General features: G+C 34.6%; 3 protein-coding genes across 4 annotated transcripts; 2 read left to right on the forward strand and 1 right to left on the reverse strand.

Annotated features, from left to right (window-relative positions):
• The first annotated feature begins 380 nt into the window (after positions 1–380).
• On the forward strand, positions 381–7,367 carry TOC64-V (translocon at the outer membrane of chloroplasts 64-V). The gene is made up of 13 exons (XM_078316334.1): positions 381–903; positions 1,350–1,502; positions 1,919–2,043; positions 2,131–2,256; positions 2,897–3,079; positions 3,179–3,323; positions 3,553–3,721; positions 4,846–4,980; positions 5,605–5,814; positions 5,920–6,047; positions 6,142–6,193; positions 6,839–6,908; positions 6,999–7,367. The coding sequence occupies exons 1-13, from the start codon at positions 665–667 to the stop codon at positions 7,079–7,081; spliced, it is 1,818 nt and encodes a 605-aa protein (XP_078172460.1). The 5' UTR covers positions 381–664; the 3' UTR covers positions 7,082–7,367.
• A 4,382-nt stretch (positions 7,368–11,749) lies between these two features.
• On the forward strand, positions 11,750–14,836 carry LOC144566324 (protein SENSITIVE TO PROTON RHIZOTOXICITY 1-like). The gene is made up of 2 exons (XM_078316335.1): positions 11,750–12,198; positions 13,972–14,836. The coding sequence occupies exons 1-2, from the start codon at positions 11,808–11,810 to the stop codon at positions 14,640–14,642; spliced, it is 1,062 nt and encodes a 353-aa protein (XP_078172461.1). The 5' UTR covers positions 11,750–11,807; the 3' UTR covers positions 14,643–14,836.
• A 5,892-nt stretch (positions 14,837–20,728) lies between these two features.
• LOC144566327 (ESCRT-related protein CHMP1) lies at positions 20,729–23,359 on the reverse strand. 2 transcript variants are annotated; one of them, XM_078316338.1, is made up of 3 exons: positions 23,163–23,359; positions 22,391–22,661; positions 20,729–21,244 (listed from the first exon to the last, which is right to left on the reverse strand). In XM_078316338.1, exons 2-3 carry the CDS (start codon positions 22,655–22,657, stop codon positions 20,900–20,902), a joined length of 612 nt encoding a protein of 203 aa, XP_078172464.1. In that variant the 5' UTR covers positions 22,658–22,661; positions 23,163–23,359; the 3' UTR covers positions 20,729–20,899. The 2 variants fall into 2 exon arrangements, with proteins under 2 accessions (XP_078172464.1, XP_078172465.1); XM_078316339.1 differs by having other exon boundaries at positions 22,391–22,658; positions 23,163–23,319.
• Positions 23,360–23,908: the final 549 nt, after the last annotated feature.

Genomic DNA, 23,908 nt, shown 5'->3' on the forward strand with positions numbered 1-23,908 from the left:
GAGGTACTTGGGTAATATGATTTCGACAACAGCCTTTTTTAGTTAAAAGAGGCCCACGGCCCAGTTTCATTAATAAAAACGAAACAGAGTTTTGGGTCTCGACAACAACCTTTAAAAATAAAAAATAAAATGGTTTTTCAAAATTCCACCCTGTTTTGCAAAAGAGAAATGAGTCTTACTCTTACACCACGTCACTTCCACACCAGCGACGAGCGACCCATGAATTCTAGAAATTAATATATGGACACGGTCCACATACGACATCCTTTTATTCATCGAATCAATATAACTTGCGTACTAGAATAAATTGGTAAAACCTTTTCGTATCTGGAAAATAAATGTCAAACAATAAAAAATTTGTCAAATAAGAAGAAGAAACAAATGAGAAAGGAGACGAAAAGGAATTCAATTTTTCTTCCCCAACCGAGAAAAGAAAAGCAACGGAAAACGAAAAAAAAAAATCGTTATAAATCTCAAAAAAATTGATCGAGAGTTTTGTCCAGTACTGGCGCACGATAGCAGTCTAGGATATATTCGCTTCCCGCCTTTCTCCGGCGCACAAAACCAAGAATAAAACAAAGAACTAAGCTAACTAATAGTCTAATACTAATACTAATACCTTCCTTGCTCCTTAAACAGCTCCTCTTTCTCTGATCAAATCGATATGCCATTGGCTAAGTTTGATCCATTGAATGTGAAGGTATGGTTCGTGGTGGGGATCACGATGGCCGGAGCGATCATCATCGCCGAGACCAACAGGCGGCGGCGGCGCAAGGCGCCAATCAAGACGGTCGAGTATTTCGGAGCTTTTGTGGAGCGGTTCGAGCTTCTGGGGGCACCTCAGCCTCCTCCCCCAGCTGCGCCTCTTCTCCTCTCTAACCTCTCCTTCGCCATCAGTGACAAGTACCTTTCTTTTTGCTTTTGTGTTTCTCATCATTTCCGATTTATTATTTGTTCATAAATGATGATCAAGTGGTTGCATAAATTATTATGAGGAGATTACACCTGTCTTCATATTCAATACAATGTAAGATAAAGATTCGGTCTAGCCAAAACTTGCATTTGGATGTGACAACAGCAATTATTTGTATGAACAACATATATCTATGCCAAGCCAATTATCTAGTTCCAATTGCAAATGGTTTGGCATAGTTTAGACATAAAAGTTAATAGAAAAGGTATTAAATCAAATTAGTTTGAATACTGGGTCTTCAATTAATTAGTTCTGAAGCAAGAGCCTCCAAATAAAAATTAGTTTGCAACTTGTTTGTGTTTGTGCTTGTATATGTGTGAATGTATTTTTTACTTTTTCTTCTTCCTTTTAATTGATGCTGAAAGAACAAATGCAGCTTTGATATAAAGGGGCAAGTAACTGGATTGGGCAATCCTGATTGGAGGAAGACACATGGGCCCGCAGACCAGACTGCGCTGATTGTTACTGTGCTAAGAAAGCAGGGGGCGGGCTGTGTTGGAAGGACTGTCATTGATGAATTCTTGTTCGGGTTAGCTTTTACTTCTTCATAAATAAATGCAACTCCTCAGATTTGGCAAATTCATGATTTGCAGCCCTTGGTGGTTACCTCTAAAATTGCCTTGTCATGGTCAACCTCTAAAATTGGCTCTATGCAAATGTACTATAAGTTCATTATTGAAACTAAAATATGAATCAAAAGGAGAATGATGAATTATAAATATTTAAAATACCTTACTTAGATTTAGGTAATATGCTTCCGCACGTAGGCAATGATGGAGTTGCAAAGCTCATATTTTAATCAATAATTTGCCAAATTCTTTCATATCTCATTAGTTTGTTATCAAAATTGGCAGCAATTTCCTCCTCCACTCGATATAAAGCTTCATAAATTTGGCATTAGTATGGGTTTTCGTAATGGACAAAATTATTATTGTTTATTAATAGAATGAAAGGTGAAAATATGCATTATGGAACGACGATCAACCCAGAAGTACAGGCAGATGTTCCAGGGGGCTCATGTAGTGGAGCTGCTGTGGCCGTTGCGGCTGGATTCGTTGACTTTGCTCTTGGTACTTCTTCCAATTAGTATAAAGTTTAGTATAGACTTTTGTGATGTCTTTTTGTTGCAAAATTAAAGTATTTTTTATTTTATACAGGTACGGACACGATTGGAGGTGTCAGAATCCCAGCGTCATTCTGTGGAGTGCTTGGTTTTCGGCCATCTCATGCCTTTGTTTGTTCTTCTGGCATGTTGCCAAATTCACAGAGCTTGGATGCAGTCGGTATTGCTCTATTTGCTCTCTCTTTTGGGAGTTTTCATAACTGCTATACGCCCTCTAGGGGTGTGTGTTCAAACGGCCGGTTTGGTTGAAGCTGAAGTAAAATAGCCAAACCAAACTTTTTTTTGGTTTTTAAACATCCTACCGAATTAAAATGCCAATTGAATAACAACCAAACCATTTAAAGTGAATTAAATTTCTGCTTGTTTGGGTGAACCGAATAAGAGAATAAAATTTCAAAAAGTCAAACTCAATACATACACTAATACATTTGTAATTTTATAGAAATAAATATCAAGATAACATTACACACATTGTTTAATTCCATACAAAATATGAAATGTTCTAAAATATCCAAACCAAATGAAAGGAAGGAAGCTACGATTGAACCAAAGAAAATATAAACCATATTCGATCAGTTTTGTTTAGTCAGTTTTGAAAAGTCTAAACCGAACTGATCCATTTAAACATAAACTTTTTGTTTTGGTTGAAATCCAAACAAACCAGCACATTTGAACACCCCTAATGCCCTCTTTGAAGCATAGGAGCTAGTATATTGGACATGCCATCTGATTATCTTTTTGTGGGGGTTAAGTGGCAAACTGTGACTTGCTTTACTAATTTCTTGGTGAAAATGTTGCAGGGTGGATTGCACGGAACCCAACTGTATTGCACCGAGTAGGTTCTTTGCTTTTACCGGTGACTGCAAAAGCACTTAAAAGAACAAGGCAGTTTGTTTTCACAGATGATTGTTTCCAGCTATCAGCTGTACCAATACAGAAAACAATTAATGTTATATGCAATTCTATTGAAAATTTATCTGGATGTAAGTCGTCTACTAATCCTTCATGTATTTCGCCCATGAAAGATGTATTGTAATTTGACCAACAACGAAATTGTTTATCTTATTTTTCTGATATAACAGATCAAATTCCCAAGCATATGAATATTGCTCAATATATAGCGTCCAATGTGCCTAGTTTGAAAGAATTCTACGAGCCTTCTTCAAAGTCTCCAAAAGGGACGTCTGCTCTAAAGGCTCTCTCCACTGTCATGTTGCTACTTCAAAGGTTTGCTTCAATTTGATTTTAGTTTATTTGAAAGAAAGCCGCTTCTGTTATTTTTAATATAAATGGAACCTGTGCACTGAAGACATGATATTGACTGATATTTCACTGGAACCAATTGGGCATAGTAAAACTGTGTTGAATTGTATTGTCGTTTTTTTTATTTTTTTCTAATTTGTTCTCTACTCGCAGTTGGCATGCATAATTAGTTTTCTTGTACTCTAATGTTCAGATACGAGTTTAAAACAAATTATGAGGATTGGATTAACACCGTTAAACCTAGTATCAGTCTGGATGTCTCAGCTCGGGTTCTAGAAGCTATTAATTATACGCCTGATAACCTGAAATCTCTTTACAATGTTCGGACTGAACTAAGAGGTGCACTAAACACCCTTCTTAAGGTAATTTCTTTCGATATATTAGACAAGATTCCGGTTAGGTTTCATTTCTAGCCTACCCCAACTTGTTTGGGAATAAAGGTTTTGAAGAAGATATTAGACAAAATTCCTCTTACACAATATTTTTATCTGTTTTTAGAAGATATGGCCTCACCTAAATCAATTGCTGCCTTTATTACCATCATATACGCTAGAGTTCAGGGTTAACAACAGTATATACTAATCCAGAATCGCTATGTGAGCCAAAATTGCAATCCTTGATGAATAGGAAAAAGAGTGAGGCTACGTTACTATGCATAGTGCATATTAGTTCGTACTACGGATCAAACCAAACTATCAATCTAAACCGTTCAACATGAACTTGTAGATCAAATTTTACATTTTCTAGATTTTTTTTTATTATTTTTGAAGTAGGTAGAAAATCACTGGATCTAAAGATTTTAGTCCATTCAAAAATAGTGATTTTCTACCTATCTAAAAAGAGGAGGGTTCAAATGCCTCCATTTTTTGTGCCTCTATCATGCCTCCATTTTTAAAAACTTAAATAACTCAAAGTTTAAATCTTAAACGTCAAAATAAAACCGTTAGATGTGATCTATGTTATTTTCTCTATGTGCCCATAAAAAATTATCATATTTTGATTTCGCTTTTATGTGAATCAATAAGTTAAAAAATCAACGTTTACAAATTATCCACATTAGTATACATTTTTACAAGCTCAAGATGACAACCAAAACAAAGTTGAAATGCCATAATTTTTTACACATGCATAGATAAAATGATGTAGTTCATATCCAATGGTTTTATTTTGAATTTTAAGATTTAAATTTTGAGTTATTAAAGTTTTTAAAAATGGAGGCATGATGGAGGCACAAAAAATGGAGGCATTTGAACCCTCCTCATCTAAAAAATAGGAAAAAAGTTTTTGAAAAATATAAAACCTATTCTGCAAGTACATTTTCAATGGAAATCATGTTGAATGGTTCTGATCGACTATTTGGACTTTGAAACTGAAAATATTGATCCGTAGTATGGACCAATCTGCGCTATGCATAGTACCATAGCCTCACTCTAGGAAAAAAATACTACTTGATGTGTAACTGTCTACTATTATGTGTTTTATTCAGGATGGGGGGATATTATTGATTCCGACAACAGCTGCTATTCCACTAAAGCATGACATGAAACAAAAGACATCAGCTGACTATGAAGATAGGCTTTACACTTTACTCAGCATAGCTGGGGTCTCTGGCTGCTGCCAGGTAGTTTTTTCTTTAAGAATTATGGTTTTTATGTAATTGCTTCTCTTACAAACTTCAAGGGGCCAATTTGTTGTACTTGTGCAAAATGCTCTTCAAAACATGTACCTTCTCATAATTTTTCAGAAATTGCCATTATTTTCCTTGTATTTGCCAACTACACCTATCACCAATTCATTTTTGACTGGAGTTATAGAGGTGGAAATTTCCTATAAATATAGACAATAACGCCCTCAGCCTGATGAGCATAAATTTTCTCTAAGCATTGCCTTTTATAACCTGATGAGCATAATTTGTTTTCACCAAGCATCACTATATAACCTTAATGAGCATAGTTTTCATCAAGCACAAAATGAAATAGATATCAAGCATAATAAAGTTTGATTTTGATATATTTTTGCATAAACCTTTTTTAGCTATATATATATATTTTTATTTAATCTTTGATTTCAGTATTTGGGTGTTCTCTACATGAAAATATTTGGGTCTCGTTTGCTAACTTGGTAAAGAACTTATTAATTTATCAGAAATAAAAAAAAAAGCCTATTCCCTTTTTTCCTTTTTTTTTTGCTCCCTTGGCACCCATTTACTTTGAAAATTCACACATGTCATAGTTTTTGTTTCCAGGTCACAGTTCCTCTAGGAAAGCATGATGACCATGACATATCAGTATCTTTTGTAGCAGCTCATGGTGCAGATAGGTTTCTTTTAGATACAATTCTTGACCTGTATTCTTCGATTCAAGAACAAGTTGCCATTGCTTCGAGCTACTTTCTACCAGCACCACATCATTATACCAATGGTGACGTGGATACATCTGAAGCACTGAAAGAAAAGGTTCACCTGATACTTTTTATTATTTCTTTTTTTACACTTCAAAAATTAATATACTATAGACCTATGTGATCAAGTTGTAAGCCCATTTTAAATTACTTATTGTAGGGAAATGCAGCATTCAAAGGAAAACAATGGAAAAAGGCTATCAACTACTATTCTGATGCTATTAAACTAAACAATGCAAATGCGACATACTATTGTAATAGAGCAGCTGCATATCTGAAACTTGGCTGGTATTTAAATTGTTTTTTATCATACTGAATCAACCTGTTCTAGTTTACCTAAAGTAAGCATAGTAAATTAACTATTTACTTACTGTATGTGTAGCTATGAGCAAGCAGAGACAGATTGCGACCAGGCCATCTCACTTGATAAGAAGGCAAGTTTTTAGTAAATGCAGATTGTTTGGGGTGTTCAAATGGTCAGTTTGGTTAAAACCAAATTAAAATTGTCAAACCAAAATTGTATTCGGTTTTAAAAAAATCTAAGCGAACCAACCAAATTAAACTTGTCAACCGGATAACAACCAAACAAAAAAAAAGGAAGTAAATTTCAGTTTGTTTGGTAGAACTGAAATAAGAGATTATATATCAAAAGGTTAAAACTCAATACATACACGAATACATTTAATAATTAAAGAAATAAATATCAAGATAGATATGAAAAACTGAATCAAATATAAAATACCGAGGTAATTGAAGTAAATATGAAGTAAATTTCAGTTTGTTTAGCTGAACTGAAATAAGAGAGATTAAACCAAACCAAATATAACAAAACTGAAGTAATTCAAAACTTCAACTGAGCTGAACCATTTAAACTGAAAAATCAAACCATTCTTAATCCAAAATTTGACGGTTCGGTTGTAAATCAAGTAAACAAGATCCAATGAACACCTCTACTAAGACCCAAGGTCTTTTCTGGCTTTGGATTGAATTATAAAATTTACAAGTATGCCTATATCACAGAACCTATATTTGTTTTGTAACTAGCTGCTCAACAACATTTTTTTTCCCTTCTGTGTCAGAATGTTAAAGCTTATATGAGGAGAGGGACTGTTAAGGAAACGCTCCTCTGTTACAAGGAGGCCCTTCAAGGTTTGCAGAACTTGAACCCTCATTATTTAAAAAATATGAAGACTGGACAATACATTGAATCACATTATTTTTCTATTTTGAATTGTGTAGATTTCAGATATGCGCTAGCTCTGGAGCCACAAAACAAATCTGCCCGTGCAGCTGAGAAAAGAATATATATGCTTCTAAAATGAAGCTTATTTCCATGTCTCCTTGGGTCTCGTACACTCCATTATATTCTTATGGTGTATAAATTACAAGAAATATTTGGAGAGATGGGTTATTGGTTGGTGGTTTTCGTTTCTATGTTGTATGATATAGAAAACTAGATGAGCAAAAGAGAGAAAAAAAATTGAGCGAAGCCAGAGCTGCTGGTTCATTTCTGCACTGTATTGTTACTTCAGCAGATTTCTAGCAACAGCGATAATTTAATTGGGTTGGAATTGTAGAAATTTAAATCCAAATTCTTAGCCTGAAAAAGGTGAGAATTAGGGGCAACACAAGGGCGATAGTCATCAATTTTATCTGAGCCGTTCATTTCAATTAATATTAGTACAAGGGTAATAATCCATCGGCTCAGATCAATCACAACTTTCCTCAAAAATCTCTACTGCGCAGAACATGCAGAAAAACACTGCAGCGAATGCGAAAGTGCTTTTATACGGGTGTAGTGTTTAACCTTACAAGCCTTAACGGATTTTTTTTTTAAAAATTAAAAATTCGAATCTACAAAAAGAAAGGACTTAGACTGTTCTTTTATTCGAAAAATAGATGGCACTACACCAACGGTACTGTTCCATACTTCCATTAGAGATTTTTTTATATAAATAGAACTCTTTTTAATCAACAACTTATGTGGAATTTTTATAAAAATAGACTTCACCAATCTCTAGAATCTGTGTAGCAAGAAAACTATTTTCTGCACCGATTCTAGAGATCGATGGAGCCATTTTTGCACTTGCTCCTAGGAATAAATGTGAAGTTTATTATAAAAACGAAAATAGTTTTCTTGCTACACCGATCCCTAGAATAGATGGAGGCTATTTTTATAACGTTCCCGCGCACTGTGCTTGTTCCGTAAAAACAATTAAAAATAGTTCTATTTAAAAAAAAAAAAATCCTCCATTAGATGCAAGTTTCTCATATTTGCTTTAATGGTGCAGTTTTAGTATTTTTCAGATGTTAAACTTTATTTTGATCACAGATTTGTCAGAAAATTGTTGAAATTGTATTATAAATACCGTTTCATTTACTTTTGAAAAAAGACAATCAATATTCTTTTCGAAGATTTGATTTTAATTTCTTAAATAAAAAAATCCCAAGCCGTATGTTTCTAGTACTGCCGCAGAGGATCAACTGAAAATAATGCTCCTCACTCATGGGGTCTACTAATAAAATCTCAAAAGATTTAAGAGTTCAAATGTGTTTATTTTTTGTACATTCACTATGCCTTCATTTTTTAAACTTTAGTGATTCAAAATTTAAAACTTAAAAGTCAAAATAAAACTATTAGATGTGATTTATGTTATTTTTTCTATGTGCTCATAAAAAATTATCACATTTCTTTGTTTTTTATGTAAATTAGTAAGTTGAAAAATCAACGTCTAGAAATTAACCACATTAGTACTTTTTTATAAGCTCTTGATGACAACCAAAATAAAATTGAAATGTCATAATTTTTTACACGTGCATAGATAAAATGATGTAGATCATATCCAACGCTTTTATTTTAACTTTTAAGTTTTAAATTTTAAATTATTAAAGTTTTTAAAAATGAAAACATGATGGAGGTATAAAAAAAATGGAGGCATTTGAACACTCCTCTTTAATCATTTTAATATATAGATGCCTCTACAAAAATGAAGATATCATCTGAAAATTTTTAATTTAAATCAATTACAACCAATATGAAGGTTTTCTAATCCTAATTGTGCTTCATGCAAAATTCTACGTAGTGCATTTGCAAACTAAATTAAATAAAAGAATGAGAAACTGAATCCTCGTCTCAATCCTCTCTGTAATAACCTAATCTTCATTAAAATTCACACGAGTTTGTACATTATTCAAGATATTAAAAATCGACATAATCCATCTAGTTTAAAAACCTCTAGCTTGTAAATTTTCAAAGTGGAAATACCAATTAACATTATCAAATATTTCTTGAAAATCAATTTTAGAAAAATATAATCATGTAAATATATCGCTTACATAAAATTATGTTATTTTTGTTGCATAAAAAATAGAAGAGAACAAGTTCAAGTACTGGAAAAAGAATTAAACTTAAAAATAATAATAATATAGGCATAATTGTTATTTTATGTGTATTAGCTCTCCTATGATAACAAGTTTAATTGCTATTTGTGTTGAAATTGATCAATCCATCTTATACGGAAAAGTCCAATTAATGAAGTTTAATCATTGGGATATATGTTAAAGTTCAATTAGGACTTAATCTTAAGACAATTAAATTGGGTAATACTAAATCACCATAACCTTAAATATAGGCATAATTGTCTTAGTGTTTGGTCTTTATCAGATGTTTATAATACTATATGCTAATTTTTTTTAATTACTTTATGAATGGTTAATTAGTTCAATAATTGCACCGGACTTTATCAAGGCCACCAAAACCACAAGGAGCATATGTAATATGATTATGAATGCCAAATAAATTTGTTTAGTAAAAATATGAGTGTAAGCTGATCAAGAGTTTATGAGCTCAACCTCATTAATTATTGGAATAGTTTTAAATTATCAATTTAAGATGTTGATCTTTATTTTGTCTGTGAGCTAAGTTCATGTTAAATTTTAAAAAACTTTCAAATTTGTTTTGTATAAAACTAAGAGAAAAAAAATATATTGTCGTTATCCACTTTATTAGGATACTTTTTTTGTCTATAGAAAATATCAGTGTTCTAAATAACGCGCTATAGCGTTTTTGGAGACCAAACGCTATGCTATGGCATTAAAACACGCTATTTGCGCTACAGACGCTATAGCGGTAATAGCGGTCCGCTATAGCGTATAGCGTGTAGCGCAAATAGTGCGCGCTATGCAACATTTGCTGTTTTTTTTTTTCAATTTATATGAGCTTTAAAATAAATAAATGGTGAAGATATTGTTTAATTTTGATGAATATTACATTATATCAAATTCAAGTCAGCTATAATAATTTTTTCATTTTGATCTTGGTTTTTTTTAACTGATGATAAATCAAATAAATAATTGCTAAATTATGAAAATTTTAGGGACTAACAAGAATTTCTTCAAGGATCATCTGTTTATTTTACTAGAAGTATGATTTTTTTTTCTTTTCAATTTCTAGGTTATTTTGAAATTTAAATAGAAAAAAGATAAATTATGTTATGATGTTGAAGATATTTTAAATAAAAAAAGATCGATAGTTTATGATATTAGTATTACTATAGATATTTTGAGTCCCAATTTGGACTTTGTATTGGTTCAATATGAATATTATAATTTTTTAATCAATTTGATATTATTTATTGTTCTATGAGACTAAATAATGTTGATATTTAGTACAAATATATAATATATTTTTTATAAAAATAAAAAAAGCTATTTGGAATAGCTTTCGCTATAGCGTCGCTATTCGCTATAGCTTTTTTTGGAGGCTCCCCGCTATGACGCGATAAACGCTATTTAGAACCTTGGAAAATATTAGAGAGGAATAGAAAAAGTATTAGGTATTTTTCATGAGTAGAAAGTTCTGTATTGACGAAAGATAAAAAAAAAAAAAAAAAAAAACCTAATGTTAGAATAAGTATGAGAGACACCAATCCTAACCCACTTCTATGAGAGACATAAAAAATTTATAACAAATTATAAAACATTAAAACAAATAAAATTATAAGTTTAAAACATAAAAATATATAAGTTTATAACATATAACATATAAATTAATAACCAAACTACCTCAACACTGGGTGGTTTGGTGTTGGGAGCTGACCGCCCCCCGTTTGAGCGGCTTGATGCTCGGAATGGACCGCTCCACGTCTGAACGGTTAGGATAATTTTAAAAATACTTCAAAATCAAGAGTAGATTTGAGAGTTTTTTTTTTTAAGACATTAATAAAAATCTCGGGTCCAATTGGGAGAACCCGTATCCTCTCAGGTATTGCACAATTATTGCAGAGGATCACTTACTTTACGGTTTGAGATTAAATCTCAACCGGCTTGGGATTTGGGTCACTGTAGGGGGCCCCATTTTTGGGCTTTGAGATTCGTGCCAAGTTAAAAAGTACGGTTCAGATCTAGTAATTGTAAAAGATTCCCTTATCAGGTATTGGAGAGGATGTGAATTCCAATTGGGACCGATGCATTAGCAAATAGCAATACCCATTCCAATGTGATGTCTCCGTATTAGAGAATAGTGCACGTCTGATCTAATGCCAATGGTTAGAATATATTCTTGGAAGAGTGCGAATCGTCTCAGATATCTCATATTTTGCGTGACCACGTGCCCGGTGCCTATTCGGGATAGCGCAGCGGGGCAATATTATTTGAGCTTTGAAAGTCGTGCAGAAAGTATTTGAACGGTTGAGATTTTCCAAATAGTCACGCAAAATATGAGATACCTCAGAGAATGCGAATTCTTCTTAGCAGCCCCCCCGTATTCAGGTGCCTTATCACAGTCGGGTCCACTAGCAAACCGGTCCCACTTACCTTAGTTCCACGCAATCTACTTGCAATTTTCTATGCACGTGGTTGAAAATCCATTGACAGTGTAAATCCTCATTTTAACTTGAATCTGTCCCATCGTACAATGATTGTTATTCAGTGCACCGAGTGTAAGCACCAAAATTTTCTCTCCCTTTCTCTGGTACAAAATTCTCAACCCAATTCCAATCCGAACTTTCCTAGTTTGCACCTGAACTGAACTTCTTTGACCAAGAATTAATGGCCTCCTCTAGTAGGCACCCGGCCAATAACCCGCCGTCGACCTCCGCCGCCTCCGATCCTCTCGTTTCTCTCCACAACCTGACGGTGCTGGGCCAGAGGATGGAGTCGCTCCGCCGCTTCCTCTCCGAGTCGCTGGAGGGACGTGCCGCCCCGATCGCCGCCGATCAGCTCCAAATCGTCTCGTCTGAGATCTCCTCCACTGTTCAGCATGTGATTTTTAACGCCACCGCGCTTCTCTCCTCTGCTACTTCCCAATCTTTGTTCTCCAACCCCGATGCTCCGGCGCAACCTTCCAATATTAAGGAGAATCCACCTCCTTCTATGCCCGATCAGGTCGTGGTTGATACAGTAGCGGAGGATGATGATGATCTCGATGCTTTTGCCCAAGGTGAGGATCAAAATAACTAGTATTAATTTTGTCTTTTTTTTCTAACGCTTTAGCTATAGGATGAGTCAATTAGCGAATTAAACTTGGGATATTTGAGGATTATAGTGGTTGCCAAGAGAATTTATGTGAAAAAAAGGGACAGCTATACAGAGGTGACAATAATATATCCTTTTCAGTCAAGTCACATTTAGGCATCTGTGTTGTCTAAAGATATTCCAGTTGTTGTTTCATCTAAGTTGAAATGAAATTATGGTGTAAGTACCTTTATATTGAGAAATCAAAACACTTGCAAACAGGAGCACAGATGCTTGAAGGTGAGAAAGCCTATACAGCAAGGAGCAAACTAATACTTCTTTTACTTATGCTGGTTCGATTTGCTAGCATGAGTTGATTAGTTCCACAATGTTCTGTTGGAATTTGCAGGTCACATTTGCTATATAATAATTATTACATGTAGAAGTCCTACTTTTACCCAATTCCCTACCTGGATCTGATCTTATGAATATGGTTGTAGAATTGATGCATCTATGTTTGAACCAAATTTTACCTGAAGCCGGCAGTATAATGGGTAAGTATGGTATTATTTAATTTACCTATCCAAGCCAAACTGGACCCATTCTGATACCCGTACAATTACCTAATAATCTTTAATGAGACATTTAAAAAAATGAAGCCAATAGTTATAGTGATCATGAATTGTTCCATATCCAATTGTAAGCAAAGTATGGGTTTATTACTAGACTTGTATCTGAATCTAAACTCACCTAATTTAAAAATAAGAAGTAAAGGGTCAAGGCTTGGTACCGGACTCTTTGAGGGTATGGGCCCAGATATAGTATTACTTAGGACCCTACCCGTGCGGGAGCACCTCTAATTATATGCTTTAGTCAGGCCACATTTGGGCATAGATAACATGTGAAGGTATTTCATTTTATGTCTTTGTATAATGTCTCAAACAAAAGAATGCTAAATTAGCTGAATGTGAACTGGCTTGTGCATTTATTTGAGGGATAAAAACTCTTACAAACACCTGGAAACATAACCATTTTAAAGATCGAACAAATTTGGCTTAAACTAATGCTTTCTGGGTAGGTACCCATGTTTTCAAGTTGATGTAGTTTTAATGTGCTATGTCGGGCCCACTACATAAGTATTTGCAAGTTGTGAAATCCTATAGAACCTTAAATTGAAATTTGGTATAGGTTATGTTGACAACATACTTATTAGGCAACTCTATACACTGACAAAAGGTTTGTAAAGTAAAAAAAATTGAAATTTTAGATATTTTCTATGATTAGGATAGGCTGTGTATAAAATGTTGTACAGCTTGAAAAAATATGGTAATTTGTCAAACAATTTGAGAAGTTAATGTTTTAGTTTTATTGGCATTGTAAAATGGTCAACTAATTGATTCTCATTTTGCATTCATTTGATACACGGTCTATCTTAATGCTTAATACATTTGACAGAAGTTGTCAAAAAATAAAACATGATTGTCATTATTTTTTCCCTTCAAAATTTTAGATCCATTTGAATTAAGGTGCAAAGAGCTTTAAAATGCTCGCGTTTGCACCACCCTTTGTGCCATTTGACCTGAGGGCAATGTCATTCTTATTCTTTGATAGAAAGAAGTTGCTTCAACCTGGTTTAAACTGACTTCCAAGATAAACTTCTTTTAATGTGCTTAGGACCAATTAAATATACACTAGAGAAAATTGTGACATGTTCTAAACCTGATTTTAAAGCTAATTAATTCCACTTCTAACTTTCCAGAAAACCAATTCATGACAAAGGAGGAAAATGAGAACCTCTCAGACTGTGAAATAATAGAGATGGAAGCAGAAGAATTGTTGACTGAGCATGTGCATGCATGCGAAATCTGCGGCAAGTCTTTCAAGCGTGACGCCAATCTGCGCATGCACATGAGGGCCCACGGCAACCAGTTCAAGACCCTAGAGGCCCTCTCCCGGCCTGGTGGCCCCGTTGAGACCTTTGGGAAAAAGCTTCGTTTCTCATGCCCGTACCAGGGCTGCAACCGCAACCAGGCACACAAGCGGTTCCGGCCTTTAAAATCTGCTATATGCCTCAGAAACCATTATAAGAGGAGTCACTGCCCCAAGTTATATACCTGTCAGCGATGTAACAAAAAGAGTTTCTCTGTTCTGGCTGATCTGAAGAGCCATATGAGACACTGTGGCGACACCCCATGGAGGTGTTCATGTGGCACCACTTTTTCAAGGAAGGACAAGTTGTTCGGTCACCTGGCACTTTTTGAGGGGCACAAGCCGGATATTGGGCCAGGTGTTGAACCAAAAAAGGGTAAGGAGAAGGAGATTGAAACGGGTCAGGACATGAGTGAAGCGGTTGGTGAGAAGGCAGTTTTTGACCCGGTTTTCCTTGATGGGTTCATGGATGAAATCGAAGTAGCACCTGTATGGTGGTAGAGCATGAGCAGATTATTGTTTAGGGAGCTTCCCATTGTAAGTGCGTTGTGGCGCTTTTTTGAAAGAATTCCATGTGCTTTTGCTTTTGGAAGTGGAATAGGGGCGTGTAGTATATGCTAACAGTAAAGTTGTTCGTGTGAAGTGGAACTCCTGTTGTGCTTTAAATTATTATTAATTTTACTTTTTAGGTGCTATAGGTTATTAATGTTTGCTGTAGTGCGTAAATGCATAGCATTGCGATGCAATTCGGCTGTTTTTGTGCATACCACAATACCGTACCACCTTCACATCCCTCTTGTTCATTTTATTGAGGTTCATGGGAGTTGATATTGAATTATGGGGGAATTTCACGTATACCCTTCAAAAACTTCAAAATTACGTATTCCCCCTTCTAAAGTTTGAAATTACGTATTCTCCCCTCTAAACTTCAAAAATTCACAAATTTACCCATTTTATTGTATTTTATATTAAAACTCATTATAAAATCTTAAAATACTTATTTTATCCTTTATTAAAAGTATATAAAGCCCATCAAACTCAAATTTAAATCTAAAGGGTTCCTCTACCGTTTGATCTGTGTGCATCGCATTAAAATCTGTGCATAGTGCTTCAATTTCGTATTGATCTAGCATGCACGGATCTTAAAGCAATATTGATTGGTGCGCATCGCATTAAGATCTGTGCACGTCACATCAATATACGTGCGTGTTCGCATCAAGATTCGTGCTGATCTTGCACACATATTTAAAAGCAGTTTGGACGGTAGAAAAATTGTTCAGATTCAATTTTGAGTTTGATGGGCTTTATATGCTTTTAATAAAAGAGTAAAATGGGTATTTTATAAATTTAGAATGAGTTTTAATATAAAAGACAATAAAATTGGTAAATTTGTGAGTATTTGAAGTTTAGAGGGGCAAATATGTAATTTCAAACTTTAGAGGGGGGGAATATGTAATTTTGAAGTTTTTGAGGGGTATACGTGAAATTCTCCCTTGAATTATAGAAAATTTTCTTAGCATTTGAGGCCCAAGGAATATGTGGGTTTTAACACCGGCTTTCAGTTGTGCCTAGTAACTAGTAAGCAAATATAACGTTCAGTAAGGTAATTTATGTGCTATATAATTTAGCAGTTACTGATTTGTAATTTAAAATAATATAACGGTCAGTAAGGTATTTCCGGAGTGAAGATACGTCTCTGCTCAGTACATAGTCCATTGTAAAGCATTATATGGCCCACAGGCCCTCTATGTACCGAAATTTTTATTCATAGGAAATGAAAAAAGAAAAAATTAAAAATAGGAAATATCGGGAAATTTAAAAATGGGAAGGCAATAGAAAGAAAAAAAAAATTAAAATATGAAATATTGTGAAATTTAAAAATGGAAAGGCAGATATAAGTTATGGCGTCCTTGCGGGATGCCATAGGATTGATCAAAATCGAAAAAAGAAAAATGAAAACAAAAAATAAATTAAATGTGGAATGTCATAAAACCTGTCAAAACTGGAAAAAAAAAAATACTACAAAAGTGCCACTCCATAAGCCATCCCAATCCAAAAACGAAAATAAAATAAAATAAAAGTTGAACCGCCATACCCTGTGAAAACCCTTCTCCTTCTCTACCCAAAGGCAGTGAAATCTGTGGAGGGAAAAAAAAAAACAAAGACAGCGACATAAATCCTTCTCCTTCTCCCGTTATTTTAATCTTGTGCGATCCAAGGAGCGACACAACGGTCTTATGGCATCCCACTTCCTATTTTCTTTTTCGGTTTTGATAGATCCTGTGGTATCCCACATTTTTTTTCTTCTTTTCTTTGTATTTTCAGGTTTTGATAAATCCCTGCGGGACGCCATAACTCCTAGCTACCTTTCTAGTTATGAATTTTCAAACCAACATTTTCTATTTCCTATGAATATTTTGGATTTATGTACCCCCACCAAATAGTATTCTGTCTCTGACCTTAGCTAACTTTGCACGCTGGCATTTTCTCTATTAATTTCTCTTCTTTATTCTTCCTTTGAAACTTCATCCAAATCACCTTGTAGATATGGTAAATTGGAGCCACTAAAAATTGTTCGGATAAACCACACTTTGAATATTGCTATTGTTTTTTCCCCTGTTGGTTGTATTACTGGTGACAGAAAGAAAATTTCATATGAAATATGATAATGGAATAATATTTACAATCGCTCATTTTTGGGACAACAGCCCCTTGTATACTGTCATGGATAAAATAAAGAAGCATTTCATTTTCAAAAGGAACAGGACCTTGATATGCAGTCCATTTTACAAATTGTCTGTAGCAGAACTGGTAGCTGATAATTCTGTGTAACATTGAAGTTATATAAAAATCTTTATCACTCTTAGAATTCCTAAATTATTATTATTTTTTGTTTCTAGATGATGCCTTATGGATAAGTAGGAGCTCATAGTAGTCTTTATATAATTTCAAGAATATAATAATGAGTCGAACGCAAATCAGTACCAACTACGGATGGACCAGCATACCTTGCCAGAATTATGGACAATCTGTAGTTATGTATCGCATTTTCTTTTTCTAAGTGCTACAATGAATAAAGGAGAGGTCAAATATAGAACCCACAGAGAAAAAGCAAAAGGGTATGGACTATGGAAACACATTTGATCATTATCTAGATTTATTTCATCAATCCAAACCTCAACCGATCTTTTATGATCAGTAGAGAATAAAGTATCTGATCCTCCCTTAATAGGAAAAGGGTAAAAAAAAAAATGGACTTCACAATGGAGCGTTTTCCATCTTCAAAGAAAGTAATATTTTTTTGGTTTTATTGCAAGTCAGATAAGAGTCATAGATGGTGCCATCACAGGCACATGGGAATTGGGAACATATGCTTAATTGAGGCCTCAACATTCCTGCTGAAATTATACAGCACAAACCTGTATAGTAACTCGTACCAGTACGTAACAGAGAACAGATGGTGTGGTACTATGTACACTATTCCTTTGGATTGATATAATCATGCTCGCTTTCTCCTGTTATATATGTTCGAGCTCATTTTTTAATTGTCACAAATGGTGGTCAAACATGAGATGGTGCTTGTTTGAGCCGACTAGAAGAGACGTTCAATTGCAATATGACCCATAAAAGTAGGAATCTATACACTAAAATTCCAGATTGTCATTTAAATATAGTTGCAGAGCATGTCTTCCTTTCCTTGCTCAAATTGCCTTGTGAAATATATTTGCATCATTTTTTTTAAGTAGGAGAATTACCTACTCGCGGAATTTCATCAACCGATAAATTCAAAAACAGTTTACAATGGGTGAAAGATTATACAAGAGATCGAGGTTTTCAACTCGAGTTCTATATATATTTCTATCATTTCATGTGAGGCAATGCTTTCAATAGAGCTTTCATTAGTAATTAAGTCAGAAACACTCTTTTTGAATTAAAGCCAAACAGATGATTTGGTCACATCAAAAGATAATTAAGCTAGCTACCAGAAACAAAATAACAGAAAGAAACAATATCTGATGTATACATGGGTCATTTATAACAAATGAAACTATGTACATTATATATAATACACATTCAACTTTCCTTTTTGATTTATCTGTACAAGTGCAAACAAGTTTAATCTATTATTTACAAGTTACAACATAAAAGGGTCCAAGCGGCAACAAACAAATTTATCAGGAAACTTACATAACCAAGGGCACGTAAGCAAAAACTCGGAAGTTATAATTGAAGCAAAGCAGAACCTCCTTTCATGACCAACCAAAGAAAACATGAAAAAAAAACCATGTAAACTTGAACTAAGATCTATTTACGATTTGTTGACTCTTGCATGGAGGATGCATGAACAGCCATGGCTACTACGGATTTAGCCCAAGCCACCAGCTCCCTTTTCATCCTCTCTTGATTGGTCCACAATGCAGGGTCCACGGGAGACTCTTTATCTCCAATGGGTAGAATGGAAAGCATAGATGGAGCTCCATTTATGATTTCGGGTTGACTATAAAAGGTTGTGGGCATGTCTTGAGTTCCCAAAGCCATACAAATATATCTCTCTTAATTAGAAGCTTGCTTTTATGCAGTACTTTTCCTCTCTCTCTCTCTCTCTCTCCCCCTCCCCTTTTTTATGATATGTGGTTTCTTTGGTGATAATCAGAGAAAACAAGTATTATACACACAGAAAAAACAATAAAACAGACTTTTCAAATCTCTCTCTTTCTATTAACAAGTCAAGACATGGAAGATGGCAGGAGTTACATGTTAAGGAATTAATTAACAAAAGGGAGACTTAAGTACAATAGGGACACCTAGATAACTAAGTGCATCTGTGATGTCAGACCAATCTGTGTTGTCAGATAGGGATGGCACCGGCCCTTGATCGCTACGTGGTACAGTGTAATCAAGATAAGATTTGTTAGGTTGCACTTTGAATTTCTTTTGAAGGTGAATAACGTGTTTGCTTTTGCTATATTTTAATTTCTAGATGAAATAGTTTTTGAGATAGGATCAAGTCTTAGGAAGATGTCTTGCAAAGACTAAGAGCATTTCATTGCTTTGCTTCTCTTTTATATCATCACTATTGCCGATTTGTGGTAGAAGTTTCATCGTCTATCTCTATATATTTCATTTTATTTTATTATGTGTGTGTCTATATATATTAAGTAATTCAGAAATTATTAAGGAAGTCCTTTGAACTGAAAAACCGCGAGCTTAGCGTAGTGGTGGGAGCTTGAGAGACAGGTTCAACTCTCGGGAATAACATCTAAAAGATGTTGGAGGTGTACCAGAGTCCTTTACTATTAAAAAAAAAAAATTTCTTTGAACTGAACAGATTGGAGGTTTTGATCACACAAAGATTATCACCAAGGAAATCAATCAGCTTTACACAATGACCATGACGCAATTCGGATGGAAACTTTCTTAAGCTTTATTAATTTATCATTTTATAATATGTGATTAAAGACCTATTCAATTTGTCGCTATACAAAATAAATAAATGAGTGATCTACAGTTGTGCAGCTGTGCTAAAATATAGTTATCGTATTTGGCAAGCTTGCTATACAAAATAAATAAATGAGTGATCTACAGTTGTGCAGCTGTGCTAAAATATAGTTATCGTATTTGGCAAGCTTGCAATCCAAGAATCTCATATCATATTATGACTAAATCTTTTTTACTTTTATTAAAAATTATAATTTGGATTTAACCATAATCGACAATTGATCAAAACCAACGCATATTCTGCAAAATTTTGATATGAGAAATCATCAATAGTTAACACTTCTAATATGTGTTGTTTATAACAAAAGTTATCAAAAGGTAAACTAGCATGTAATACACTACTCTAGTTCAATTATGAGTGAGTCTATGGTACTATGCATATCACGGGTTGTTACCGTGCTACGGCTCTATATTTGAGTTTTCAAATCTTAACGGTCGATCCGAACCATTCATCTTGTTCTCCATATTAATATGTGTTTGGAGACCAAATTTTACATTTTTTGAAATTTTTTTACTATTTGTTTAGATATTTAGAAAATCACTTGATCTGAAAATTCTGGACCATCCGAAAACAGTGATTTTCAATAAATCTAAAAAAATAGTAAAAAAATTTCAAAAAATGTAAAATTTGGTCTCCAAACACATATTAATATGGAGAACAAGATGAACGGTTCAGATCGACTGTTAGGATTTGAAAACTCGAATATAGAGCCGTAGCACAGTAACAAATCGTAACATATTAATATGGAGAACAAGATGAACGGTTCAGATCGACTGTTAGGATTTGAAAACTCGAATATAGAGCCGTAGCACAGTAACAAATCATAATATGCATATAGTACCATAGACTCACTCATTTATTCATAATTTTATCATAAATAAAATTAGTGATCCGCCTACGTGCAACCGTGCTGAGATATATATTTTACCATCTAAAGTCAGTCTAACACACTAAAACAATAAAATGCCTACTCAAGTCTTATTCATTTTGACAACATACCTCCATAAAAATATAAAGTAAACCTAAATAAACACAAGCAGTTGAGTTGAGACAATATATACAACCAAGCAGTAGGTAGCCCACAACAGGATCATAACAGCATTTATTTCCAACGAAAGATACTGGGTCCCATAATACAGACAACACTACAACTAAAATCCACAGAAAAATCATCATCAAGCGCATGAACCCGCAAATCCCTTATCATATAAATACAAGTTCACAGTTCAACTGCAATATTCACACAACAATTGAAACCCTAGCCGCGGGCCTTGAGCTCGGCAAGGCGGCGGGTGAGGTCATCCTCATCAACCTTCTCGTTCTCCTTCGCCGGGATGGCATGGGCTGATGCCTGGGGAAGCCCAACTGACACCTCAAGCCCGTAATCATCTGCCACCTGTTGCATCAGTGAATTGACCTCGGTCTCGGGCGTAGAGAGGCTAGTTGACCCGGCCATTGCACCCTCCATGAACTCGGCCTGTACCTCCATGTTAACAAATTGTTGCTCGAATTTATCCATCGTCTCAGACATTTTTTGCAGGTTGCCCGTAGCAAGTGCTGAGTCAAGAGACTTGACTATAGACCCCATTGACTTACCAATAACCTGTATGTTACCCACCAGTTTTAGTAATTAATAATAAATCTGCTTCTAAAGATCACAAAAATAAGTGATGTTTTCGAAAGTAAATAACTTTGTAACAAAAAGTTAGGTATGTTTCCTCAAAACTTCATCAAACAAAACCAAAACTAGCATGCAACTAGTACTGACATATACCAGTACCCATGTTTTCACTGGTTAATTTCACTGAGCATCATCAAACTATACCGATGTTTAAATTTGGACCCCGATTTTAAATTGTCCTTCCACAACCCATCAGTTTATGAAAAACTCCAAACTTACTATCTATAAAGCATCAAATTGTATATCTGCAGGGGAAGATTTATTGCCAACCCATGGGGACAAATATCCTCTCAGGTATTGGACAGTGGGGCCCACAACTTAACGGTACAAATTAACTCCCAGCCAGGCCTAATTCAATCCGGTGCCTCTTTGATTGTAGGGGTCCCGTGCAAAGTTAAAAGAACGGTCCGAATCTACTAATTCTAGAGACTCCCTTGTCTGGTACCAGGGAGGATCCGAATTCAACCCACGGGGTAAATATTTATATTTGTATCCATTTAATATCCGATTCTGTATTTGTATCCATTTAAAATCCACTCATATTTGGAATCCAATAATTCCGCAAGCCCAAAATCGAAAGGGAAACAAACTCAATTTGGGGGAAATTACTCAATTTTTATTTTAGAACAAATTTGGGTGAAAGTACTCAATTTTTATGTTATAATAAAACATAATGACAAAATAATTTGCCAAATTATCAGTCCCCAACAAATAGAGTTACAAAATCCACATGTGATTTCTCAAATCCTGCAAACTTCATAAAAATGCATGAAATCTGGTACCAATTTCAAATGTTTCAAAGCCAAAGTTGCTGTCTAAAACTCCTTTTATCACAAATCAACACCAGGGAATGATTTATTTTGATCATTGTAATTGAATAGATCATTAACTGACCTATAAACTCATAACTCCTGGTGTTAGAAGTTCAAATAACAGATGATCAAATATGGAACCAAATGCAAGTCCCAAATACAGTTGAGTGACTAAATTGAAATGGGTACAGTAATTTTTGACAAGTGAGTTGCAACAAGTAGGTAAGTCTTAAATATAAAATTTTCTTTGTTGTACCTGCATCTTAGCCTGGGTATCAAGGCGTGCCACGACAGCATCAAGCCGGGAGGAAAGGCGAAGGTAGTTCATGTGTTCAGTGCGTTTCCTTATAGCATTCTCAGCATATATGCGGGCCCCATCCATGTTGCCCTTTTCAATAGCCTTCTTCACCTTCAGCTTATCTGCTTTCTCTTCCTTCTCGCATTTTCGTGCTTGCCTCTGGAGGCTTTTTGAGGTAAATTTGAGCTCCATTATTTGATTCATGAGCTTCTCTGTGTTACCCATGCTTCTATAATGCACATTACAATTCAATAAAACATTTGTTATTGTATATATAAAAATCAAGGTTAAACCGAAATAAAAATTCAGTGAGCCTCTGCAATGAATTATTTCTTGTTCCATATATCGATCGAGGGGTCCTATCAGTAAACTGGTACCAGTAACTTGTTTTCATGTAAAATTTACCCATGAGGAAATTCATTCTGGTGACAGTAACTTTATTTCATAGTGTAGTGCGAATGAGTATTTCTTTTGCTAAAGGTGTTCTTTACAAATTGGTCTGCCAATGAGTTTGAACAACACGCTTCATTCTTTCGCTAAAGGTGTTCTTTACAAAATTGGTCTGCCAATGAGTTTAAACAACAGGCAAATCAAGCGATGATTCTAACAAAATCACAATACAAACCCATCTGAACTATAGAATTGAAATTACGACTGAGCAATACACGAACCCGGACCAAAACAAGGATTTACTAAATAAAATAAAAAAGTAAAAACTTGAGATCCATACCTTTACAAATCGGGTGTCCGAGGGTTCAGCGGAAGGTGGAAGAGGACGAATTTGAGGTCGGAATCGGGGGAGATGAACGGATCCGTCGAGGATTTCCTTCTCGTTCGTCAAAAAAGGAGCACGGAAAGAGAGGAGCAGGGTAGGTCTTTTTTTTCTCAAGTTCGTGTTGAAGATATTATAAGTTCTTAACAAGAGAAATTTAGATACATGCCCATTATAACTTCTTCATTTATATATTGTATTTATCAAAACTTCAAAATTAGTTATTTTTCCATCTAAACATAACTATATTATTTCGGAAAGGAAACTGTCAATTTCAGTTTAAATGTAAGGATATAATAGTCCTTCTAATTTTTATTACTATTAATTAGTATTTTTAATTGATTTTATTAAAAAAAATCAGTATATTTAGATGAAAAATAACTAATTTAGAAATTTTAATGGGTATCTAATTGAAAAAAGTTATAATGGACATGTATGTAAATTTCTCTTTCTTAGAATAGTCAAAAAAACTACCGTGTCATTGGGACTCGGCTCAAATTTTGAGTTCAGATCTGGACTGTTCTTGCTCTGTCAAGAGTCGCGCATGATCTAAATTTGACATCAGATATGTGTGTAGATAGAAAAATGGTGACCGTCCGATTAGCTGCTTCAGGGGCCATATCGGATCTGGACAACAAGGGGCCGTTATCCTTTCACCGTTAAGAGCGGGAGGTAGTTCGCTGCTCTGTGAAGCCAGCGTAAGG

The sequence above is a fragment of the Carex rostrata genome, chromosome 15 (assembly GCF_964058835.1).
Source record: "Carex rostrata chromosome 15, lpCarRost1.2, whole genome shotgun sequence".
Classification (NCBI taxonomy): domain Eukaryota; kingdom Viridiplantae; phylum Streptophyta; class Magnoliopsida; order Poales; family Cyperaceae; genus Carex; species Carex rostrata.

Coding starts and splice junctions, on each gene's coding strand:
- TOC64-V (XM_078316334.1), top strand. CDS start 665: ATGCCATTGGCTAAGTTTGATCCATTGAATGTGAAGGTATGGTTCGTG. Junction 3,324..3,552: donor GTCATGTTGCTACTTCAAAG/GTTTGCTTCAAT, acceptor TCTAATGTTCAG/ATACGAGTTTAAAACAAATT. Junction 6,048..6,141: donor GCATATCTGAAACTTGGCTG/GTATTTAAATTG, acceptor CTGTATGTGTAG/CTATGAGCAAGCAGAGACAG.
- LOC144566324 (XM_078316335.1), top strand. CDS start 11,808: ATGGCCTCCTCTAGTAGGCACCCGGCCAATAACCCGCCGTCGACCTCC. Junction 12,199..13,971: donor TCTCGATGCTTTTGCCCAAG/GTGAGGATCAAA, acceptor CTAACTTTCCAG/AAAACCAATTCATGACAAAG.
- LOC144566327 (XM_078316338.1), bottom strand. CDS start 22,657: ATGGGTAACACAGAGAAGCTCATGAATCAAATAATGGAGCTCAAATTT. Junction 21,245..22,390: donor ATACCCAGGCTAAGATGCAG/GTACAACAAAGA, acceptor GGTAACATACAG/GTTATTGGTAAGTCAATGGG.